This window comes from Electrophorus electricus, chromosome 17, assembly GCF_013358815.1.
Source record: "Electrophorus electricus isolate fEleEle1 chromosome 17, fEleEle1.pri, whole genome shotgun sequence".
Lineage (NCBI taxonomy): Eukaryota > Metazoa > Chordata > Actinopteri > Gymnotiformes > Gymnotidae > Electrophorus > Electrophorus electricus.
Window position 1 is genome coordinate 4970632 of NC_049551.1, and position 21494 is coordinate 4992125.

The 21494-nt window shown below is 41.7% G+C and overlaps 3 protein-coding genes across 3 annotated transcripts; all 3 read left to right on the forward strand.

Moving 5' to 3' along the window:
* Positions 1 to 2305: 2305 nt before the first annotated feature.
* Positions 2306 to 4240, forward strand: timm10b (translocase of inner mitochondrial membrane 10 homolog B (yeast)). Its single transcript, XM_027016988.2, has 3 exons — positions 2306 to 2498; positions 2609 to 2704; positions 3029 to 4240. The coding sequence occupies exons 1-3, from the start codon at positions 2472 to 2474 to the stop codon at positions 3302 to 3304; spliced, it is 399 nt and encodes a 132-aa protein (XP_026872789.2). The 5' UTR covers positions 2306 to 2471; the 3' UTR covers positions 3305 to 4240.
* Positions 4241 to 5113: 873 nt separating this feature from the next.
* Positions 5114 to 17403, forward strand: ilk (integrin-linked kinase). Its single transcript, XM_027016986.2, has 13 exons — positions 5114 to 5239; positions 6403 to 6577; positions 11857 to 12022; positions 12768 to 12863; positions 13121 to 13217; positions 13360 to 13443; positions 13679 to 13764; positions 13856 to 13965; positions 14412 to 14539; positions 14803 to 14924; positions 15229 to 15328; positions 15415 to 15545; positions 15654 to 17403. The coding sequence occupies exons 2-13, from the start codon at positions 6489 to 6491 to the stop codon at positions 15801 to 15803; spliced, it is 1359 nt and encodes a 452-aa protein (XP_026872787.1). The 5' UTR covers positions 5114 to 5239; positions 6403 to 6488; the 3' UTR covers positions 15804 to 17403.
* A 108-nt stretch (positions 17404 to 17511) lies between these two features.
* Positions 17512 to 21369, forward strand: LOC113581673 (NHL repeat-containing protein 3). Its single transcript, XM_027016987.2, has 7 exons — positions 17512 to 17731; positions 18093 to 18245; positions 18338 to 18488; positions 18829 to 19032; positions 19289 to 19380; positions 19561 to 19673; positions 19958 to 21369. The coding sequence occupies exons 1-7, from the start codon at positions 17639 to 17641 to the stop codon at positions 20199 to 20201; spliced, it is 1050 nt and encodes a 349-aa protein (XP_026872788.1). The 5' UTR covers positions 17512 to 17638; the 3' UTR covers positions 20202 to 21369.
* The last annotated feature ends 125 nt before the right edge of the window (positions 21370 to 21494 follow it).

A 21494-nucleotide genomic window follows, 5' to 3' on the forward strand; every position in this document is an offset into this window, starting at 1 on the left:
AGAAAAAACACTGCTAGTTCGCTAAAGAATGTATTTATTAAAAATGTTTTCTTTCTTCTTTTAAATATGTTACTTAAATATGTAGACTTGAGATATACTACAATAGGCTACCCATATGACTTTACTTAAGCACAGTTTAATATTTTACACTCCCGTCAACATCTGAAGCAATAGCTGGATTTGCTTCCCCCGGTGCAACTGTGCGATTTAATGTACATTAAGCATTTTTAAATTAATAACTGTCCCGCCTATCCTAAATGAAAGGTGCGGGTGACTGCTAATATTGATTATTTGTTGCGTGTGCTGCACATAATATAGGAAACGATGATGATGATTTTGTTTAATTTTTTGCACTTACAGACATAGTGATAACTGCATATGTACACACTAGCATTTCACAGGACACAAATTACTTACCATTTTCATAATATGTACGATTTTTTCTAGTGTTGATAATCAATGCTAACGTTCCTTCATACCTGGAGACAGCGCTAAGTGAGGGACTCTTATTTTAGTCAGGCTGGCCAATGGCATACAACCAGCGCTTTAGGCCCACATTTCCCAATCAGAAAATGAACCGTGCATTGGTTTTGTAGACGTAAACGCCTTAACGAAAATTTGACAAAATCCTTGTTTTTGCTTTCTTGTGCATAAAAGAAAAAAAAGTGAGCCGTTTCTTGATTCAGTATATGAATCAAAGTTAAAAGATTAGAAACGGAAAATCAATTAATAAAAGGTACGTAGACCGACATCGACACGTGACCATGGAATCGGGCTTCTTGACATTTATGTAACCTCGTTGATTTCGATTTTGACGCAGGAGAATTGCACTAAGCAAAGCCTACAAAAGCTTCGACGCTTGCTTATACTAAATACAGTATTTGCTGGTGAAATTAATGTAATAAGGACACAAATGGGTATTTTGGTTGTATGTAGCCAAGTCTGCACAAATGTTTAGTTGTGTGTGGGCCAAAATGTGAAGCTTTTAACTTAATAATGACAGAAAAAAAAAAAAAAAACCAAACAAAAAAAAAAAACCCTGATACACAGTGAGTGTTGCATTTTCAGTGGCACCTCATCCGTTTCCCAATTCTTCTGTACAAATAAAACTACAGCCAGAACATGGTCCCAAACCCTGGTCCCACACTCCGCAAACGCGCGTGCATGTAAGGACTGCGACGCCAAAGGCTGTAACCTTTTCTTATGTTGCCGATCAAATGGGCTTACAAGCACCCATTATACGCCACAGCTGTTACCCTGTTGTGTTTAATTCCTTAGATGAGCTCATGTGAATATCAGATTATGCTAAGTAATTAATTTCACATTCCGATTTCAATTCATCATCACCAAAAAATCAAGGGTGTAGGTTCTTTAAACATAAATATTAATGATTAACTGAAATCAAAGCTTTCATTTATGTCCAGCATATATTATTTACAAGGATCGTCTATAACTTGGCAAGTATAACATTACTAACAGGAGCAGGGCACGGATTTTCAGTATATGGGTGCAAGCAAAATGGCCTGGGTGCAGCCTACAAAAATTCCATAAAGCTACACTAACTAAATATCTGAGAAATAATGTAGTACAAATTGTCACTACTTTGTGAAATGCAACAACGTGAGTATATAAACATTAATGTATTCATTAAATTTTGTCAACCAAAATGTGTTTAATGCGACAACAAATAGTAGTTGGATGAGTTTAATGTATCAGACATTTTGATTGACTCTTGAAAATCCACTGCCTGATTCTACGGATGCCTTAAGCCTTAGCAAAGCGGTGGAATCTTTGAAAGCAGCACGTTTGAGGCTGTTTTTACTTTTAAAAAGCAAAATTAGGAATGCAAATGGCTAGAAATTGTTTATAACTTATTTCTTAAATGTAAAACTATAAATTATGGTTTTGCAAATTTTCTGGAGGCCTCTCTGCATAGTTGGCCATTGGTACGTGGCACCCATTAAGCTGTTAGACAGGGTAATTCACTTCTAAATGCTAATTTAAACAAAAAGGAGGTTAATGTGACTTACCAAGCACACAAATTCACCAATAAACTATAGCTATGTTTATGTTTAATATTACCACCAATAAATTCTCAAGATGTTGGAAACACTGACTGTTGTGCAGGCGGCAGTAATTTTAGTAGTGTGGCAACAGCCCCACCTTGGGGTCGCGCTTGCAGACGAGTACAAATCAGAGTGGATAGTTTTGTGGTAAAGAAGAAAACATTCAAACGTGATTTGAATGCGTTTCTCTCTCTGCAAGACGACTTCCGCAGTGGAGTGGACGCGAGTATGACGCGAACTCTAGTCACCTGATATCAATATGGCTTCGCGCTTGTGAAAGTCATGCTACAGGTGTCAGCATTAAGATTCAGAGTGTATGAATGTAGTTATAGCCAGTGAATCTGTGGGAAACAGTAGCTGCCATTCCCTATATTTGATTTTACAGATCGTATAGTCAATATTGCCATGGACACCGACGGACAACTACGAAATGTAAGTGGACGCGAATGTGTGCCAGCTGACCATTGTTAGCCAAATTAGCACCGAATCTGAAGCTCTGAAATATATCACTATTTTTTTTTCGCTGCATTTGTGCTTCCTAGCTGCGCGATTTCCTCCTGGTTTACAACCGAATGACGGAGATCTGTTTTCAGCGATGCACGAGTAATTTCAACTACAGGAGTCTTACCATGGATGAAGTAAGTTGACGCCAGCTCGGCGTTTTACCACGCGTTAGAGCTAGCTAGCATGATAACCTTAGGTAGCTAACCTGGTAAGCTAGATGGATAATATTAGACCGCTACATGCTATCGTCCAGTAGCTCATTTGTAGAGATGTACTCCGTTTTCTTGTAGGTATGTTTAGTCAGTGTATATCTTAATACGTGATAAGAAGCTAATGCTTACAATAGTTTCGTCGTTAAAATATTGTTTGGACTCCGATGAAACATGCAAGTAATCGGAAAACTGACAAGGACTACTAGCTAGCGACGACTCGTTGCTGTGATTTCTCGATCTCTCCAGGAGCGATGCGTGGACAGCTGCGCGGGCAAACTGATCCGTTCCAACCACCGCCTCATGGGCACGTACGTGAAGCTAATGCCAGGGATAGTGAAGCGGCGCATGGAAGAGATGGAGAGCAAGGCAGCGGAAACAGCTGAGGCAGCAGCCCCAGTGCAGCCTCTGGCTGGAACATTAGCTACATCGGAGGGCCCCTCCGCAATTACAACAGAGTCACCCCCAGTAATGTCGTCTTCAGCAGCTCCTGCCGCACCGTCAGCAGGTTCTCCGGTGCGGTGACGATTGAAGTGCCTGCTGGGTTAGTGGCGTTTCCACCACTGGGTGTTGACACTGCATGTGCATTCTGTGCCAAGTGGCCTGGCATCTGTCGCAGCGCAGGCTTCCAGTGCCGCAGCAGCACAAGATGCAGCCATTTCATTCATACTACTCCTAAATGTAAACAAAGCACCTGTCCAGACAGAATGTGTACACACACCTGTAGAAATACCAACAGTTGCACCATCTACCCAGGGATATACAAATGTGACACTTCCACTTTTAAAATGGACCTAAAATAGCCATCCCTCTCAAACATGGTGGCAGCCATCCCAATAGAACCACTTGCTCTTAAACAGGCCAGTATAGACTGAAGTAGCACAGGGCTCCGAGAACCTCAATCCATTGAAGGTGCAAGTTGAAACAAGCTGCCATCTTGATGATGTCATTTATTATTGGACAAATTGAACCTCACTGCTTAAAAATGAATCTGAAACTGCTGAAAGGTTTGTATTTTCCTAGTACCATGTACCAATGCATTGAGAAAAGGTAATCCATAGATATCGAAAAATGATTGCTGACTAATAGTAGGACATGGTGTCAGGGAAAACCCTTTTGACAGTTGTTGACTTGATGGACATTACATGTGTCTGGAAGGACAAGCAAAAAGTAAAAAGGTAGTATTCCATTACAAAATGCATTTAGAAGATGTATGCTTTGATCTGCAAAGATAACAGAAGTTATAGGTTACTACAATGCATTTTCAATGTCTGCTTGTCCTGTCCAGAGATGGGAGTGAAGGGGGCTTGGTAGCCTTTGAAATAGCTGTCAAGAGGGGATTGTGGTCAACTATAGTGTTAATACTGAGTGTCTTTTCCTTAAGCATTGTATCATTATGTCTACATGGGTAAAAGCTGTTTCTTACCTTAACTTGAATACAGAATTAAAATGAAAACCATATATTGATGTTTTGATTCTTATTTTCTGTGACCTCACACTTTGGCATTTTATTTTGTTTGGTAATAAACAAGTTATCATCTAAATTTTAAAAATGATGATGAATTTCAAAGTAGTCTTGCCACAATATCCCAATTCTAAGGTCTTGACCTTGTTTCTTTAGGCTTGATGTTGACCATGCTAAAAGCCAGTATTGTGAATGCACTGAAATATAAACTTTATATAAATCTTATAGGGAAGCTGTGGCTCAAATGTTAGAGAAGCAGGCTTGGGAGCAGAAGGTCACCGTCCTGACCCCCCTGGAATGGAAGGGAAAATTGGGTGTGGGTGAAGTGAAGGAGCCCCTCACCTCCTTCAACATTTACAGCTGAAGTACCCCTGAGCAAGGTACTCAACCAGCAACTGTACCCCCAAGTGCCGAGAGTGGTAGCTGCCAACTGCTCTGGGCATGTGTGCTCACAGCCTCCAGGGTGTGTGTGTGTTCACTACCATGAATGCAGAGACTCCATTTCCCATTGGGGATTAATTTATAAAGTACTTCTTATATTGAATTCTGTTCTATTTTTAATTTCTAATCAGAAGGAAAATAAATTAAATTCATGTTACAGACTGTACTGTGGTAATGAAAGGTTGAACAGATAATAGGTTTTATGACTGCTGACTATGTGCATTTCATATTCCAGTAACATCATTGCTAAATATTTCTAATTATCCTAATCGACAACTGCTTTTTTTTAAAAACAAAATAGAGCCGTTTTTCCTAAGATCTGCAAATGCAGCTAACAAAATTGCCTGAAATGCATGTTCAGAGGGCAAGGTTTTTAGATTTCCAACAGAGGGCGTTGCTGTTACGTTTTTTTTAATGATAAATCCTGGCCACCACACGGAAAGGTTGGTCCTAGCCGCAGAACCTCCGACTTGGGTGTGGACATCGGTAGTGTCCGTCAGACTGACCTTACCATCACCGTTTGCTCGCTTCAGCTTAAGTTGCCAGTTCAACAGGTAATATGCATGATTACTATTTTAATGCTTGACTGAAATAAGTATCATTCGCAACTTTTCGCGTAGTAAGGTGTAGCCAGTTGCTGTTCCTGCTTAGATACGGTGTCAGATAGCTAGCTGGCTAACTAGCGTTGTAGGCTAACTGGCTAACCCAGAGAAAAAAACGCTACCTCGCAGTTGCGTAATAAAAACTTAGAATATGCACTTTTCATTGAGAACTATACGTTAACGATGCAGCGGTTTGTTTTTATAACGATTTACAAAGTATTCTGTATATTACAGCAACAGCTTAGCACGGCCCTCTTACCCCTCTCTTTAACCAATATCTCACGTCTCCACTAGTCCTGACTCACATTCCTGACTGTAGATCCAGTGACGTTTCCCCTCTTTAAATAAAACCGCAAAGGTAGAAAAAAACATCTCATCTATACTTTTAGAATTTTTTTTTTTTTTTTAATGTGAAGAAATGTGTCTCTGAATTGTGAGGTGACGTGTCGGTGCTTTATTCAAATGTATTGATTGTCCAGTTTAATGCCGCTAAAAGTAAAAATGCTGTTATCAGAAAATCGCTTTGCTTTTTGTGCAATAATTTGCGTTCGTGGCTATAACAGCATATGCACTGGCAGGTCTTAGCACAATCTTTTGGAACATAGGTATGTGTGATGGACCGCTGCCAGGGTGTGTGTGTTAAGTGAGAGTTTGCCAAGGCTGCAATATTTGGGGCTCTAAGCGATAGATATATGTGTAGTGGCAGGATGAGGCCTGTGACTTCTGGAGGCTGCTTTAATGAGGAAAGTTCTGAAAAATGTTCTCAGTTGCCATTTGGACCCTTTTCACTTCCACAGGATAGAAGTTTAGATCACAAATGCCTTTTAAGGCTTTTAAGTCAGTTTTGTTTTGTCTTGTTAGGTTTTTTTCTGTTGGCTATTTTGTTGTGGGGTTTTTTTTTGAGGAGGGTGGTCATGACCCTAAAGAAGTGTCAAGACAGTAAAATGTTGGTTGTTCAACTGTTATTGCTTCCTTTAACATTTAATTTCTGGTGGTACGCCTACAGAGGAGCTGTATGTTTCCTGACACTGTAGACCTCTTAAACAAGTGACGCTGTCCCCCATGCCTGTCAGTCCCTTACGAAATGCCCCCCTGACCTCACTTATGGCATTCAGGTACCGCTGCATCATACCCCTCTCCCAGGGCGATCCTGGTAGGGGACGAAGGGTTTGACCAGTCCAAGGAGAGACGGGGTGCCGTGATGGATGACATCTTCACCCAGTGCAGAGAGGGCAATGCTGTAGCCGTCCGCCTTTGGTTGGACAACACAGAGAATGACCTAAACCAGGGGTGAGTGCACCAGCGGTTACAATTACAACCAATTGACCAATCAATTGATTCTTATGTCCTGCAAGATCACTACACTTGTCTAAGAGCAGTTCTGTTCTCGCAGAGATTTTTTTCATGTTTTGTGGCTTGACATCCTGTACAGGCAGTTTTGTTGATGTTAAGTCTTTTGTAAGTCGTTCTGGATAAGAGCATCCACCAAATGATCTTGTTGTTGTGGTTTTTAATATGATTTTATCTTCACTGTTTTCTTTAAGTCTTATTCATACTAGTTCTTTGTGCATTTCACATTTTGAAGCTTATGCCACTTGGTTTTAACTCAACAGATTGACAGTATAGCTTTAATTTGGTAGGTATGCTGTCACTTACCACAAAGGTTTTTCAAGCCTTGTTTGATGTGAGTTCTAGTGATGTATATTAACGTAAGCACACACGACATAAATTACAAAACTACAAATGGCTGGATAACACAGTGTGCTATGGCTGCCAGTTCTGTCCACTTTTATTTACAACCATCCATGATGAAGTTTACTGTCAGCAAGTGAAAACCACGCAGTGGGGTTCTTCAAATAATTTGTAGTTGAGCTGCAAACCACCGAGAGATCATAACTGGTAGCATTTCAAAAGGTGACATAATGGAAAATGTCTGTATGTGTATCTACAGAAGAGAATTGAAAATGCGTCCCTATTTGGTACAGAGTTGCAGTGTTGATCAATGACTTTCTCCTGAAATGCCTCCCCTCTGCCAGACTGTTGCTCATAGCATCCTTGGCCTTCAGACTTCTGCATGCTAGTAATGTATTCCAGACAGCTGTAGGAGAACAACTGTAGTTCCATTGAAATAGGTAGTGGAATCCCTTCTGTCACTTATACGAAACTGACAAAGGTTCATGCTTTAACAACGTTATTCTGATTTCAGCATTGCAAAACTGAATCGAAGCTAGATTATTATTGGTGGTGGTGTTTGTGGTCTCACCCAAATGTTTCTTCTGCTTTTAATTAGGCTCTTTATTGCAGGAAAGAAATGTGTCATTAGCACACTCCCCACTGGGAATGTTAACATGCTGGAGCATATTCACCATCTGATCGGTGAATCATAGGCAACATCCGTAGCAGGCAACGTAAATGTTTGGGGGCAGGGGTTGAGTAAGACCACAACCACATGGGTTTAGGGAAACGTCACAATGTCGATTTTATCTAGACATTTCCCGTAGACTATAAATGGTCAGAAGTCACTGAGTTATTAAATTGTCGAGCTAGCTCTAGTGGCATACCAGAAACCTCTCGGGTCGAAACATGGCAGCTATGCTCTCAAGAATCCAGCTGTGTGTTTTAGTGTGAATAATGTAAGGGATGTGTCGCTTTGCGCTGTACTGAGTCAGAGCTGAGAGCGCGCGCGCGAGAGAGAGGAGAAGCTGAACTGTGTAGGAATGGCAGGGACAAATAGTTTCCATACTATGAGCTCACTAACCAGCACGCGCTGACTTGAGCTGTACCAGGCTTTCTGTCATTTCTTTTTCTCTGCCTCTTTGTCTGTTTCTCTGCCCCGCTCTCATTTATTTCTTTGTTTCTTTCACACATTCTCTCAATCTTTTCACACGTCTTGTGTGAGTTCTCTTTCTCTCTCTTTATGAAATTTCAGCCAAAGGCTTTGGTCAGGCATAATGATACATTACATTCTGCTGTGTTAGACGGGTTCACAGAAAATGGTCCTAAATGTGAATTTTTCCTTCTGTAGCATGCTGGGCTTTAGCAGGCATCTAGATGTCATGACCCCAAGTTGTTGTGGGAGGGAACAGGAAATGGCCATAACAGACTGTGTTTATAGCCATAGCTGCTATGAGACTTCAAGACAACTTGACTGGACATATCTAATCTATAGACTGGTCTTATCTTTGGGCCTGCACTACTTAAATGGTTCTCAAGTGAAAAACCTGAAACTCTGAAACTAATTACAATCATTCGTGCTGTAATTAGCATTCCGGTGATTGGCGCATGGCTTTCCCCACCCCCAAAAAAATAAATACATTTTTAATTGTCATCTGTTTGTTGTTCTACCATGAAGCAGTAAAGCAGCTTGTTTTGTATAGGACCTTGATTTGTATAGGACTTATGTACACTTGCTCAGAGCAGCTCTGTCAGTAACGACCTGTAAACAACGGAATGACTGGATCTTAAGCAGAGATGCTGTTTGGGTTTGTCTGCAGTGACTGCGAGTAGTGTGGCTTCGCCTCCTGTCTCCTTTCAGGGTAGGTCGGGCGTGGCTGCGGCAGCTGTCATAAGCTTCTGGGTTGCATTTAGTGCCACGTCTGTTTCACTTTTACTTTCTTGCTTTATAATCGGGGCTACAGTGACTTATTTCTTAGCTAGTACAACAATTCAGGCAGTAAACATGTTTGAATAATTTTTATCTGCCCCCAAATAGGATCCTAGCGACTCCCAACTCTGTTAACAGTTTATATTACAAGCATGTTAGAGGCTTATGCATTTGTAGATGCAGTTATAGCCAATGACATTGACTTGGAGCCTGCCACATGTTTGCTGTGATTTAGGATGCCTTTCTTGTATTAAGGACCCTTTTATTGCTTATTCAGGACGCGTTCGTGAGTACTCCGGTTCAGATTGCGTTCGCGAGTCCTCTGGTTCAGATAGCATCTGCCACCTGCTGTCCATGTAGGTAGCTTTGGCTGTGTCAAAGTGCACTTAGTTTTGCTCTTGGTGGAAGCGATGGGAACAAGATCCTTTCTTTTGAATGGTCCTGTGAGAGAACTTTAATGTTTAGAACTCATAACATGCTGAGGCTGAGGAGGTGGTTTATTTCATAAAATAAGAAAGTTAATTAAAGACATTAAAATTAGACTTACCTATTTTTTGTTTTATTTATTTAATTGTGCATGTTTGTCTTTGAACCCGCTAACATTCAACTCAAGAGTTCAGTTCATAGTCACTGGATGGGCATTCAAGAAGCATTCAAGGTGGTTTGTTTTGGGGGTTTTCTGTATCGCTCCATATGTGCTGCATCACGTATAAACTTATCTATAACTCACTTTCCTACTCCAGCCTGTTAGAGGGACCATAAACCTGTTTTATTCTTCTTAAAATGTGTTTTTTGATTGTTCATACTCTTGTATATGTCTATTTATAAACAGAGCTGTGTTTTTCAGTGAATCCTCATATAGAAATAGTTACAGAACCAACTAGATGAAAAACAATTCCAGAAATGGATACTATGGAAAACAAGACAAAAAAGATGTTTCTAAAGATGTCTCCTTTTTTTTATGTCTCCTTTTTAAAAAAAAATTTCCTTCTTTTTTTTTAGTTTAAACAGACAAGTGTGCATTAACTTTGATTGGCCTGCTTTATGTCTCTCAAACTAATATTTGTGCATCATGTCAGTTGGTGTGCTTTTGCGCAGTTTGGTATGGGTGTAAATGATGTGGGCCTTTGGACTCCACATCCTTAGATGGACAAGAGAAACTCGTTCTTCGAACAGACCACAACGCCCACAAGTACTCAGAAGGCAAGGGGAGGTGTGTGTGTGTGTGTGTGTGTGTGTGTGTGTGTGTGTGTGTGTGTGTGTGTGTGTGTGTGTGTGTGTGTGTGTGTGTGTGAGGGAGGGAGAGAGAGCGAGGGAGAGAGAGAGGGAGGGGAATATCATTTCCTCTTTTCCCGCTCTTGTTTCCCCAGTCTGTTCCCTGCGCACACTGACAGTGTCACTCTGTTCTCTTTTGCAGAACTTCAGATAACTGCATAATAACCGTTCATTTTCCTTTCTGATAATTCATGTTCAGCTTGTAGGAGAGCAACTGGAAAAAACCCTTCACTGCTTTTCATCTCCCTTTTTATTTTTCTTTCTTACTCTTCGATATGAAGTAGAGATGCCAGAAAGCACATACTCCAAAACTTTGTTGTTCTGAGTATATGAACAAATATAGCCATTTGGAAAACCATAAATAAATGGCATTCTCAAATTCCCACTGGGATGTTTTTTGGGGGGTTTTTTCCATCATTTTACAGTTTTTCTTCTTTTTGTTTTAATCTATATCCTGTTTATTTCTTTTGTGACAAAGGAAGTAAGTTGAACTGTGGCAAATGTGTTTGACATCTCATATGGTAGCATTGTATTCAGAGAACTTAAACTTCGCTAACTATAGCCAAACCCGCATGTCTCTCTTTCTGTCTGTCTTTCTCTGTGTGTGGTCTGGTCAGTTGTGGTCATGTGAGAGTGCAGTGTGAAAAGTAGTAGCAGCTGCCTTGACGTTATCTGCATTTATAGACAGGGTTCCAACAGTGAGGACGCTAAGTAGGATGAACTTGCAAGCTCCTGTATTTTCATTATTTAGGTTTACTTTCATTAATTGCTTTCATTATGATGCCCCACCTATAATAATGGAATGACAGTGTTGGAGGAAATATCCTGGGTCTCTACAAATGGCAAAAATAGGACCAGGTGCTCATCTTTCATGAAAGTAGCAGTTTCTGAAGTCTCTCTCTGATGTTTGGAGTTGGCTTTATTCGTTATGCTTAAATGTAGCTGTATAGATTGCATCTTGTTGGCTGAGGTACTGGCGTCTGCTGCCGCACCAGCCCTAGCGACTGTGTGTCATTAGTGACTGTAAAAAGGAAACGGGTGGCTGGCAAAAGAATCCTCTACTCAAGTATAAATAAAGCCTGGTGCCACGTGAGGGAACGTGTCTTTTACACGCACGCACGTACGCACGTACGCGCACGCTCACACAAATGGAGGGGGATGCGCTGTGGACAGAATGGCCGGTTAACTGCTGTTTATATTTAACCTGTCAAGGAGAGCCTTAGATACAGACAGCTGAGGCTGCAGTCTGTGTGTGGCGAGAGGCAAGAACTCTCCATAGATGTCGGGTGTGTCGCTGAACTCCTCATGCCACTGCCTCTTGTTGGACTTTTTTTTTTTTTTTCTTAAGATTAACAAACTTAACATTTAACAAAAGTGAGGATAATCAAATTGGACATTTACCTAACTTTTCACAATGTGTAAAACATTGCCATAACAGTACATGGTAGCATAAGTCAAACTCAGGTTAGCACTGACAGTGGTAGATAACACACTGCCTGTAGACAGCTGCAAGTGAGATGTCTTTGTTCAAACCAAAATAGTTGAATCAGAGGGACTGAAGGATACTTTTTGGACCTCAATATAAGTGTGGGGGGGGTGGAGGTTTAAAACATCTCAGTTGACTTTTACAGCATTAAGTTTCATTAGGGATCTTGCTTAATTCCATGGTGTGTGTGTGTGTGTGTCTCAGAGATGACCATGGTTTCAGTCCACTACACTGGGCATGTCGGGAGGGCCGCTCCAACGTGGTGGACATGCTCATTATGAGAGGAGCACGCATCAACGTGATGAACCGCGGAGATGACACGCCCCTGCACCTGGCCGCCAGCCACGGACACCGCGACATTCTGGGCAAGGTGCAAAGAGGGTTCTCTCACACACAAACACTTGAAGCTGCTAGCCTGAAATTCTGGCTGGAGTGTGAACAAGCAGCCAGGCACCTGTTGGCCACCATGGTCTCAGCAAGGTAGAAACCCACACAAGGGACATTGTAATGGGAGGAAAAAACGTTTTTAAACATGTTCATAGATTTCTTTACTACAAAATGCACCCACAGGAGCTGCATCCAGTTTCATGCTCATACTAGCTTTATGTAACCGCAAGCATGAAAAAGACAGCTCAACACCATATCCTCAGGTTACTGGGTGAATTATAAGATACTGTTTGATATAATCGCAGACAAAATGTATCATAAAATGAGTTGCTCCTTCGCCTGATAACTGTTAGAACCGGTTGTACTAGGTGTAGTTCCCCATGTTGTTCTTTTTGACAGCAAAAAGTGATTTAAGAGGTATTTATTAGGATTGGACTTAAAGGTACACTGCACCTATTTGGTGATTTTACGAATCATGAGGTTTTACCATAGAATGCCCATAATAGCCCACATGTTGGATAATATTGTATTTCAGCCTTTGTGCTATATATTAGGTTGTTTACAAAAGCAATTTTATTTTAATTTTATTCCCAAAGGAGGTTGTGGGGGTGTGTGTTAAATCTGTATCGCATCTTAGAAGCATGTATTTCACAGAAGAGCTAATGATGTAATCCAAATCCATTACCATATCTTTCTTCAACATATGTGCCAACACTTGCCTTGTCCAGCTGATCCAGTGCAAAGCCGACACCAATGCAGCTAACGAGCACGGCAACACGCCGCTCCATTACGCCTGCTTCTGGGGCCACGACCTGGTAGCTGAGGTGAGCTTCACACTCCCTCTGCTGTCCAAAAGTTACTACTGCAGTAATTTAGCAACTGGAAGGGCTCGTGCCTTTCAGCAAAATATTGCTCATTTTCAAAAGTTCAATTTTATGGCTTGTTTTAATGGAATTTATGGTTTGTTATTAATATATATTCATTTAGGAGTTTTATTTATGTATTTTGTTGCTCCTAAATTGAAAATATTTTAAGGTTTTCACTCCAAAAGCCAACTTCCCACCCCTGTTCTCCCCTCCAGGACCTGGTCAGTAATGGCGCTCAGGTGAGCATCTGCAACAAATATGGAGAAATGCCACTGGACAAGGCCAAGCCCCACCTGCGTGACCACCTAAAAGGTGACCGATCAAAATATGACCTGCGTGGAACAGACACTGAAAGCATTGAAATATCAGTGACTCTAGTAGTCAAATAACTGCTGTCTAGTTGCCTGTGCTATTTATTGCATAAACATGTTTGTGTGTTTGGTTGTTTGTGTAGAATTAGCTGAGAAGCTGGGCCAGAGTCTGACCAAAGTGCCCTTTAAGGACACCTTCTGGAAGGGCACGACCCGGACACGACCACGTAAGCACTTGCAGTCTGTACTTGTGTGGAATGTAGTGTACATGTGCAACGTTTTTGTGGTAAGTGTTCTTTTTCTGTGCTTGTATAAGGGCTTAAAACATTTATGAAAAAGAGTAAGACATTGTAATCTTGATTCAAGGTTTCTTCCTGTCCACTGATTTATTTCTATTATAGGGGGAAAAAATGCACGCCATATTTTAATTTGTCTGTGTCCTTTCGGTGTTATGGAACATAGGCAATGGCACACTAAACAAGCACGCTGGCATAGACTACAAGCAGCTATCATTTATGGCCAAGATCAACGAGAACCACTCAGGAGAGGTGAGCTCCATGTTCGTCAGGCTGAAACCTTAGTAGCGACAGCTTCTGTGTGTTTCCCTTAACGTGCCTCGCTCTCTCCCCGCGGTGGCAGCTGTGGAAAGGCCGTTGGCAAGGCACGGAGATCGTGGTGAAGGTGTTCCACATCCGGGATTGGACCACGAGAAAGAGCCGGGACTTTAATGAGGAATACCCCAAACTGAGGTATGCGCGCACATGGACCTCAGATCTTGGGTTTGGACAATGTACTCAGAAATATTCTTATAGTAGAATAGGTAGGGCTGGACCACCTGAATTTGATAAAGGGGTTGTGGTGTAACCTAAATGCTGGAGAGTGAAGATAAAGCAGAAAATGCACAAAACAAGTTCAAGTGTGTGGGACTTCACACAAGGCAGAAAGCTCCTGAAGAGGGAAAACTTCAAAATCACGTAATGGTTAACAAGTATCATTAGTGGATTAAAGCACCCTTTATTATAGTTTTGTGCCTTGTGCTCTGGGCCAGTTTGCCACAGGTGGCTCTTGAACCAAAAAGTGAAGTCTAGACTTTAAAAAGCTTTTTAGACACTTGCCCTGAAGCTTTCTCGTGCGTGTGTGTGTGTGTGCGCGTGTATGGTTTTTTGGTTTTGGTTTTTTTTATACCATGTTGCAGAATCTTCTCCCACCCAAACGTGTTGCCCATGTTGGGGGCATGCCAGGCACCCCCTGCTCCCCACCCTGTTATCATCACACACTGGATGCCCTATGGCTCCCTGTACAACGTGCTCCACGAGGGCACCAGTGAGTAACGCTACAAACACGGGTGCTCAGACAGGCACAGCTCCACACAAGCCCATATAAAAACCACCGTGTCCCATTTTCTGTTTTCATTAAGGCTGTCCTGTTTTTTTTTGTTTTGGGGTTTTTTTTATGACACTTTTCTATTTACTGTCAACCTTTCTGCTGTTGTTTTTCTTTGAAGATTTTTTTTGTACTGTTGATATAAATAAATGGTTGCAACTTCAAACCTTTCACTCTCCCACACACACACTCACTTTGTTTAGACTTTGTGGTGGATCAGATGCAGGCCGTGAAGTTTGCACTGGATATTGCGTGTGGTATGGCCTTCCTGCACACACTGGAACCCATGATCCCACGTCACTATCTCAACAGCAGGAGCATTATGGTAGGAGTCGCAGAGGCTGCACAACTTCCTAAATGATTTCCTGATCTTAAAAGTGCCAGTATATTCATTAGAACTGATGTCTGTAAAATCACAAAGAAGGAAATGTGTACAGCTGAAACATGCCATATATAGCATATATACTAGCCTATCAAACATCACAAACAATCCCACAATTCCACACTTATTTTGTTTGTATTGCCAACACCTCTTATTTCCTCTCTAAATTTAGTATTGTCTTAATACTTCTTGCATCCCTGTATTAAATATTTCCTAAGGCCCTTTTTGTACTTGATACGGTGGCTAGATTGATGAAGACATGACAGCCAGGATAAGCATGGCGGACGTCAAGTTCTCTTTCCAGTGCCCTGGCAGGATGTACTCTCCAGCATGGATGGCCCCTGAAGGTACCTCCCTTTCACTGGGACACTTCTTTTACAATCTGGTGTCCCCTTTTGACCCTCTCTCTCTCTCTCTCTCGCTCCCTCTCTAGCCCTGCAAAAGAAGCCTGAGGAGATAAACAGGCGCTCTGCAGATATGTGGAGCTTTGCCGTTCTGCTCTGGGAACTTGTCACCAGAGAGGTGCCGTTTGCTGATCTCTCCAACATGGAGATTGGCATGAAGGTACAGCTGCCATGTGTAACCTACTCAGGTGTTCTTTAAAGGCATGTTTATTTTTCTGTCCTAGACATGACATGGTCTTTATTGTTTGTTTGTTTTCCTCTGCACTAGGTGGCACTAGAAGGTTTGCGTCCAACCATCCCACCTGGTATCTCGCCCCACATCTGCAAACTTATGAGAATCTGCATGAATGAGGATCCTGCTAAGAGGCCCAAATTTGACATGATCGTGCCCATCCTGGAGAAGATGCAGGACAAATAAACAGCCCTTCCAGCCCCCCCCATCCCCACCGCCCCACCCACACCCCCACTCCCACACCTCCCCTGCTCATCCTAAACTCCCAGCCCCACCACCACAACACGCTCCACAAATACTAAGCTCACCAGTATTGCCTTAAACTCGGCCTTCACCAAAGTGCTGTGTGCCGCTGTAACCTTTCAGCCATGAGAAAGCCATTATACTTCATACATCATTGGACAGTTTTAACCTTATCCTCCCAACTTATCTTGTACTGTGCTTTATGATTATGCAATTAGTGAATGATTCTGTGTATGTGTGTGTGCATGTGAGTTAGTGTGTCTGTCAGCCTGTGTTTTTGCTCAAGGTAAAGGGGTTTCGATGCCCAAGTTATATCAATGCCTGTCTACAGCCATTAATCAGTGTGTGCTGGTGCTGATGAGCATGTGACACGGTGAATGTACTGTAGCCTCCAAAGTCCGACACCCAACCACTAGTCCGTCCATTTCATTGTTCGTCGTCATCATATGCCTTACACGGAGCCATAGTTCACTAGGATCGCCTGTGCTCGTCTTGTCTGTAACTCAAACTATTTAAATTGTGGGGGTTTGAAAGCTTTGTGATCTTGAATGTTTCCTGAGCTTAAGCTGCAAATGGACTGCTCCTGTAGTAACTGTAAAAGAGAGAATTATACATGCAATGAATATTAACAGTCACTGATCAAAGCTGCCGTGCTGGCCTTTCTCTCTGCTTTTAGCGGTCATCCAGGATATTAACAGCTGTGGATGTGAAATGGTTTTGTCCAAACCTATGTATGTTAGGTTTCTTGTATGCTAAAAGACAAAATGGAATAGCTAATATGTTGTATGCCCTATTGTGCAACTAGTTGCCAAATGGTGAAGTGCCCTCAGCATCTTGTTAAACTTTTATTATAGAATCACCACATTTACATCAGTGTTGGGGTTTCTATGGATTTCAGGTAGTGGTTATTCCCCTGGATGCGGTTGAAAGAGGCGTTTTCTTGCTGCAAATGTCCCATTGGAGGAGATGAACTTGTGCTCTGTAACTCTGCTATAGAAGTATGGTTTATGCCCTGCTAACAGCTACTTCTTACTGTTCCACTAACATGCTCATGTCCCCTAATGTACACTGGCTGTGGTATGTGCTAAAATGTAATGTCCTAAGCCGTTGTATACTGTATACGTGTATGTTTTGAACATGGTGGGGGGAGGGAATGCGACAACCCATGAATGCTCTACTATAGCCTTTTGCTAACACTGCATCTATAAACTATGCTTTCCTTGCTTTTACTGGAGTCTGTTGCCAGCTTGTCAATCTGTAATAAGAGCCAGAGAGAAGAAAATATAATGTTCCAAACAATGATTTTAAATGCATTGCAATTTTTTAAATTGAACTCTCTAGCGCAAAATTATACCATGGAGAAAGATAGATAGATACTTTTTCCTCTAACGAGGAAAGGTCATATGTTTTCGGTTTCTGATATTTTTTAAATAAACTGTGGGGTCTTATGTTTGTCTTATTTTGGAGATTTGGGCTGTTTATATTTTATTCATCAGACGTTTACGAAAGGAAGATAAAAAATAAAGTGGTTTGTCCTTGCTTATCCCTCTGCGTTTGATTAATCAGGGGACTTAATTCTAAAAGTCTAGGGAAGGGGGTCAGTTTTATGATACAGAATATTTTCTAATGCAGCCTGAAATATTCTCTGCTTGTGCTGTTTCGTACGTACTCCAAATGCAGTCCCACCCAGTGTGTTTTGTCATGTGATCAAAATAGGAAGCGCAATCTCGCCCATTCGTCTTATAATTTCGCCCGTCTGTACTGTGTACATTTCCTATATGAGAAGGAAGAGTTATTTGTGTTTCCTTACTATAACAATGGCTGTCATTTTCCTCCTAATGTTCGTGATGTATAGCACCATGACTGCGCACGTAAGTTTTTTTTTAAATTTCATATTTAACATCCGCTAGACAGCTAGCGTTAGCTAGGTTTGCTACTCTAGCCAGGTCTGCAGAGCGATGAGGTTTTTCAAGAGCGCACAGAAGAAACGGCAAGGTTTAGGCTTAGTCAGGGTAGATGGCTAGCTAGCGACCTTTTGACCTTAAAGCCAGCCATGTTCATGAATGAATAACTTCAAACAGTCGAGGTATCTAAAATAATAACTGATCCGGTATGGATGTGCCCTGCATATCTGTGTTTTCGGCAGATACAGTCGATCATGCGTTTAGTAAGCATGCTATTTCACCTACATTTTGAGCTTTTTTTCATTTCCCTGTCATCACTTTTGAAAAGTCAGCAGCGTCAGAACGTAGAAAGGATTTTCATATTTTGGGAAGACCCCTCTACAAACTGGATGCCTCCTGGCCCAAATCTTCAGAGTATTTCACTGGAGACGTATTCGGGGTGGCTGTCAATCATCTCGCAGGCCTGGTGTACGTTGCACAGGTGGGCTTCAAGATCCCCCACCACTAACACGCACATATGGCTATTAATATACAGCATAAATGTGACAAATCTTTAATATTCTGTTCATGCAGAGAGGGGACGATGTGCCAAAAGTATTGGTGTTCACCACAGATGGAGACTTCATGCAAGCTTGGAACACCACTACATTGGAAATGCCACATGGAATTTTCCTGGCCAACGCTTCCAGTGATCCCACAGTGTGGGTAACTGATGTGGGAAATGGTGAGTTCATATAGACTGTTGGGTATGTAACAGATATCTCAAAGTGCAAAGAACGTTAGCAATGTTGAGACTAACTGCAGGGACCCATCCAGCCTAATATGCTAGTTACCGTACTTAGAAGAGCACAGGCATAATTACTAATGAAACAAGAACATGAGTTTTGGCCAGTGATGTGAGTAAATATACACCTTTCATATGATCTTGTTTACGTCATATCTTCCTTTATGAAACCATTGACAGCCAGGAGTACAAGGTCCATTCATAACTTTGTTTATTACTGGCACTGGTTATATGCCCCGTGTTCATACACTGACGGGTGGACATGTTCTTATGTTTTCAGGGCCATATGGTCACACTATAAAGCAGTACTCTCCTTCAGGGAAGCTGCTGCAGGTGTTGGGCTCGCCAGGAAAGGCTGGCTCTGGCCTCAGCCCACTGCAGTTTGACCAGCCTTCTGAGATTTTTGTTCACGACCCTACTGGAGAGATCTACATTGTGGACGGCGATGGAGGCATGAACAATCGCCTGATCAAGTTGTCTCGAGGTACTCTTCAGCTCATCCCTTGTCACCTTTTCTGAATTTCTGCATTTGCACTATGAACGACCTCTCTGAACAGACAAATATGTTATATTTAATATTTCTCAATAAGGAAAATGGGAAAATAGACCATACTGAGGTTTCTATTGGACGGGCACGCTCAAAGTAGGTGGTGTGTGTGTGTGTGTGTGTGTGTGTGTGTGTGTGTGTGTGTGTGTGTGTGTGTGTGTGTGTGTGTGGGTGGGTGGGTGGGTGTGTGTAGACTTGCAGATGCTGTGGATGCATGGGGAGAAAGGGCAGGGACTGGCGCAGTTTGACATCCCCCACAGCGTGGCCGTGGATAACTCACAGAGGGTGCGTTTGGAAAAGCCCCAGCAGAATACAGCCTCTGGCCTTATGTCTCTTTTTTTTTTCTTTTACTATTGTTCCCCCTTTACATCCAAATGAGTTTTCTTGTTCTTAAACTCTTAAAAATACTAGGAAAAGCTACCGTAATAGTGCATCGGAGGTGCATGTGCTTGTGTGGTCGATCAGGTGTGGGTTGCAGACAGACGTAATAAGCGGATCCAGGTGTTCAACTCAGTGACGGGTGACTGGCTGGGATCATGGGGAAGTTGCTTTATGGAGGATGCACCTTATTCTGTCAGGTAAGGGGTGGGGGGGGAGTTCATCATGAACTTCTTTTCCAAACTTAATATGAACGTGTTCAGTATGTGGTCATATTTGAAAAGACATTCTACACCATTTGTCAGACTATGCCTTTAGACATTCTTTGGTGTAATTTAGGCATTGAATACTGTCATAAGAAACTGTCGTAATATTCTCATATCCTCCGCACTCACATATTCAGGAGTTTTGGTCCTTTTGCTTTGCTTAGAGAGGCAAACGCCGACATCCATTTTCTTCCATTGCTGTTATTTTCACCCTGCAGGCTCACACCAGACCAGAAGTACCTGGTGGTTGTGCAGCTAAACACTAATCAGGTCTCCTTGCTGGATGCTCCGCCCGTGGGTATCATCGGGCAGTGTCGGGTGGTGAGCTCCATTCAGCTGGCCGAAGACATCAAGCCGCACCTGGTGGACCTGGACCAGAGGAACGGTGCGCTTTATGTGGCAGAGATTGGGGCACAGCAGGCTCAAAAGTTCACCCCCTTTACACTGGGAAACTTCCTCTAAATATATGACTATCACTGGTTAGAATCTTATAATTATGAGCTATTCTAGGTGGGAATTTTTAGTAAGACACAATGATTTAGACATCTCACACAACATTGTTGCCATTAACTTTTCAAAGCAGTATAAATGTATAAAATATTTTTGGGTTAAACCGAAAGGTTTTTACTTGAGTAAGGACGTCTGTACTTACATTTCCATATGTCCATTTTGATGTGAAAATGCTAAGCAGTGCAAACTGTAATCAGAACGCTGCTCTCAGATGTATATGTGCAATATAAGCTGCCCATTAGGCTGAAAGTAAAATATGCTGTTTCTGACATCAAATGTGTTTTAAAGTCAGAAGATGGGAACTTAATTTTTACACTCAATTGTATATTATGTGAATTATGTACTCTTGACCATAGGTGGTTGCCTTTTTATTGTTATTCTAATAGGTGTTGTCTCTATGTGCTATTATGTAATAATGTAACTTTATGATGCTAAAAATGAATGTTAAAGTGCCAAATTTCAGTGGTCAGCATATGTGGATGCCTTCTCTATGGGTGTTTTTAATTGATTTTGTTTGTTTGTAAGATAATAGGAATCCACTGAGCATGCCAGCCTTACTTATTAACTTGTATCCTCCCACCTGTAATATCTCAGACCATTCAGCTAACTAGCAAAGTTAGCTTCAGTACAACCCAGCGATAATCAAGAATGAGGAGGGGGGGGAACAAAACAGCAAAGTGATCTTGATCACAATAAGCCCTGGCAGCTGTATTTAGAATTACAGCGATGCATTTTTAGGACAGTCTGGTACTATTGTGATTATGTTCCTACTCCATTGTGTTCCTAAAAACTGCCGAGTGACTTGTTTATGATGAAAGTCCACCTGTAGTCGTCAGATGCCACATCAGATGTTTTGAGGTTATTGGTATTCACATTTCAATGTCTAGCTAATTGTTATTTGTATGACTATTACTGTTTTCACCATGTTTTAATAATATGAAGAACAAAAAGTAAAGCTGTATCATTTCAATCATAAAATATTTTTGCTGTCCATGTTATGGCAAGTGTCTAAATACAATATTACGTATTCGGATTGTTTTGCCCAGTGTCATAAAATGTAAACATTGCCAACTTTGTCAGGTTGGAACGAAAGCGAAATAAAATGGGGAATAAGATGTCATTTCCTAGATCTATTTAATTGCCTGTAGTTGACCCAAAGATGCTCACAGCACATAGAGATGTGTGCGTGACAGGTGAAAAGCAAGTACAATTAGCAATACAAGTAGCATTTATCCAGAACTGCTG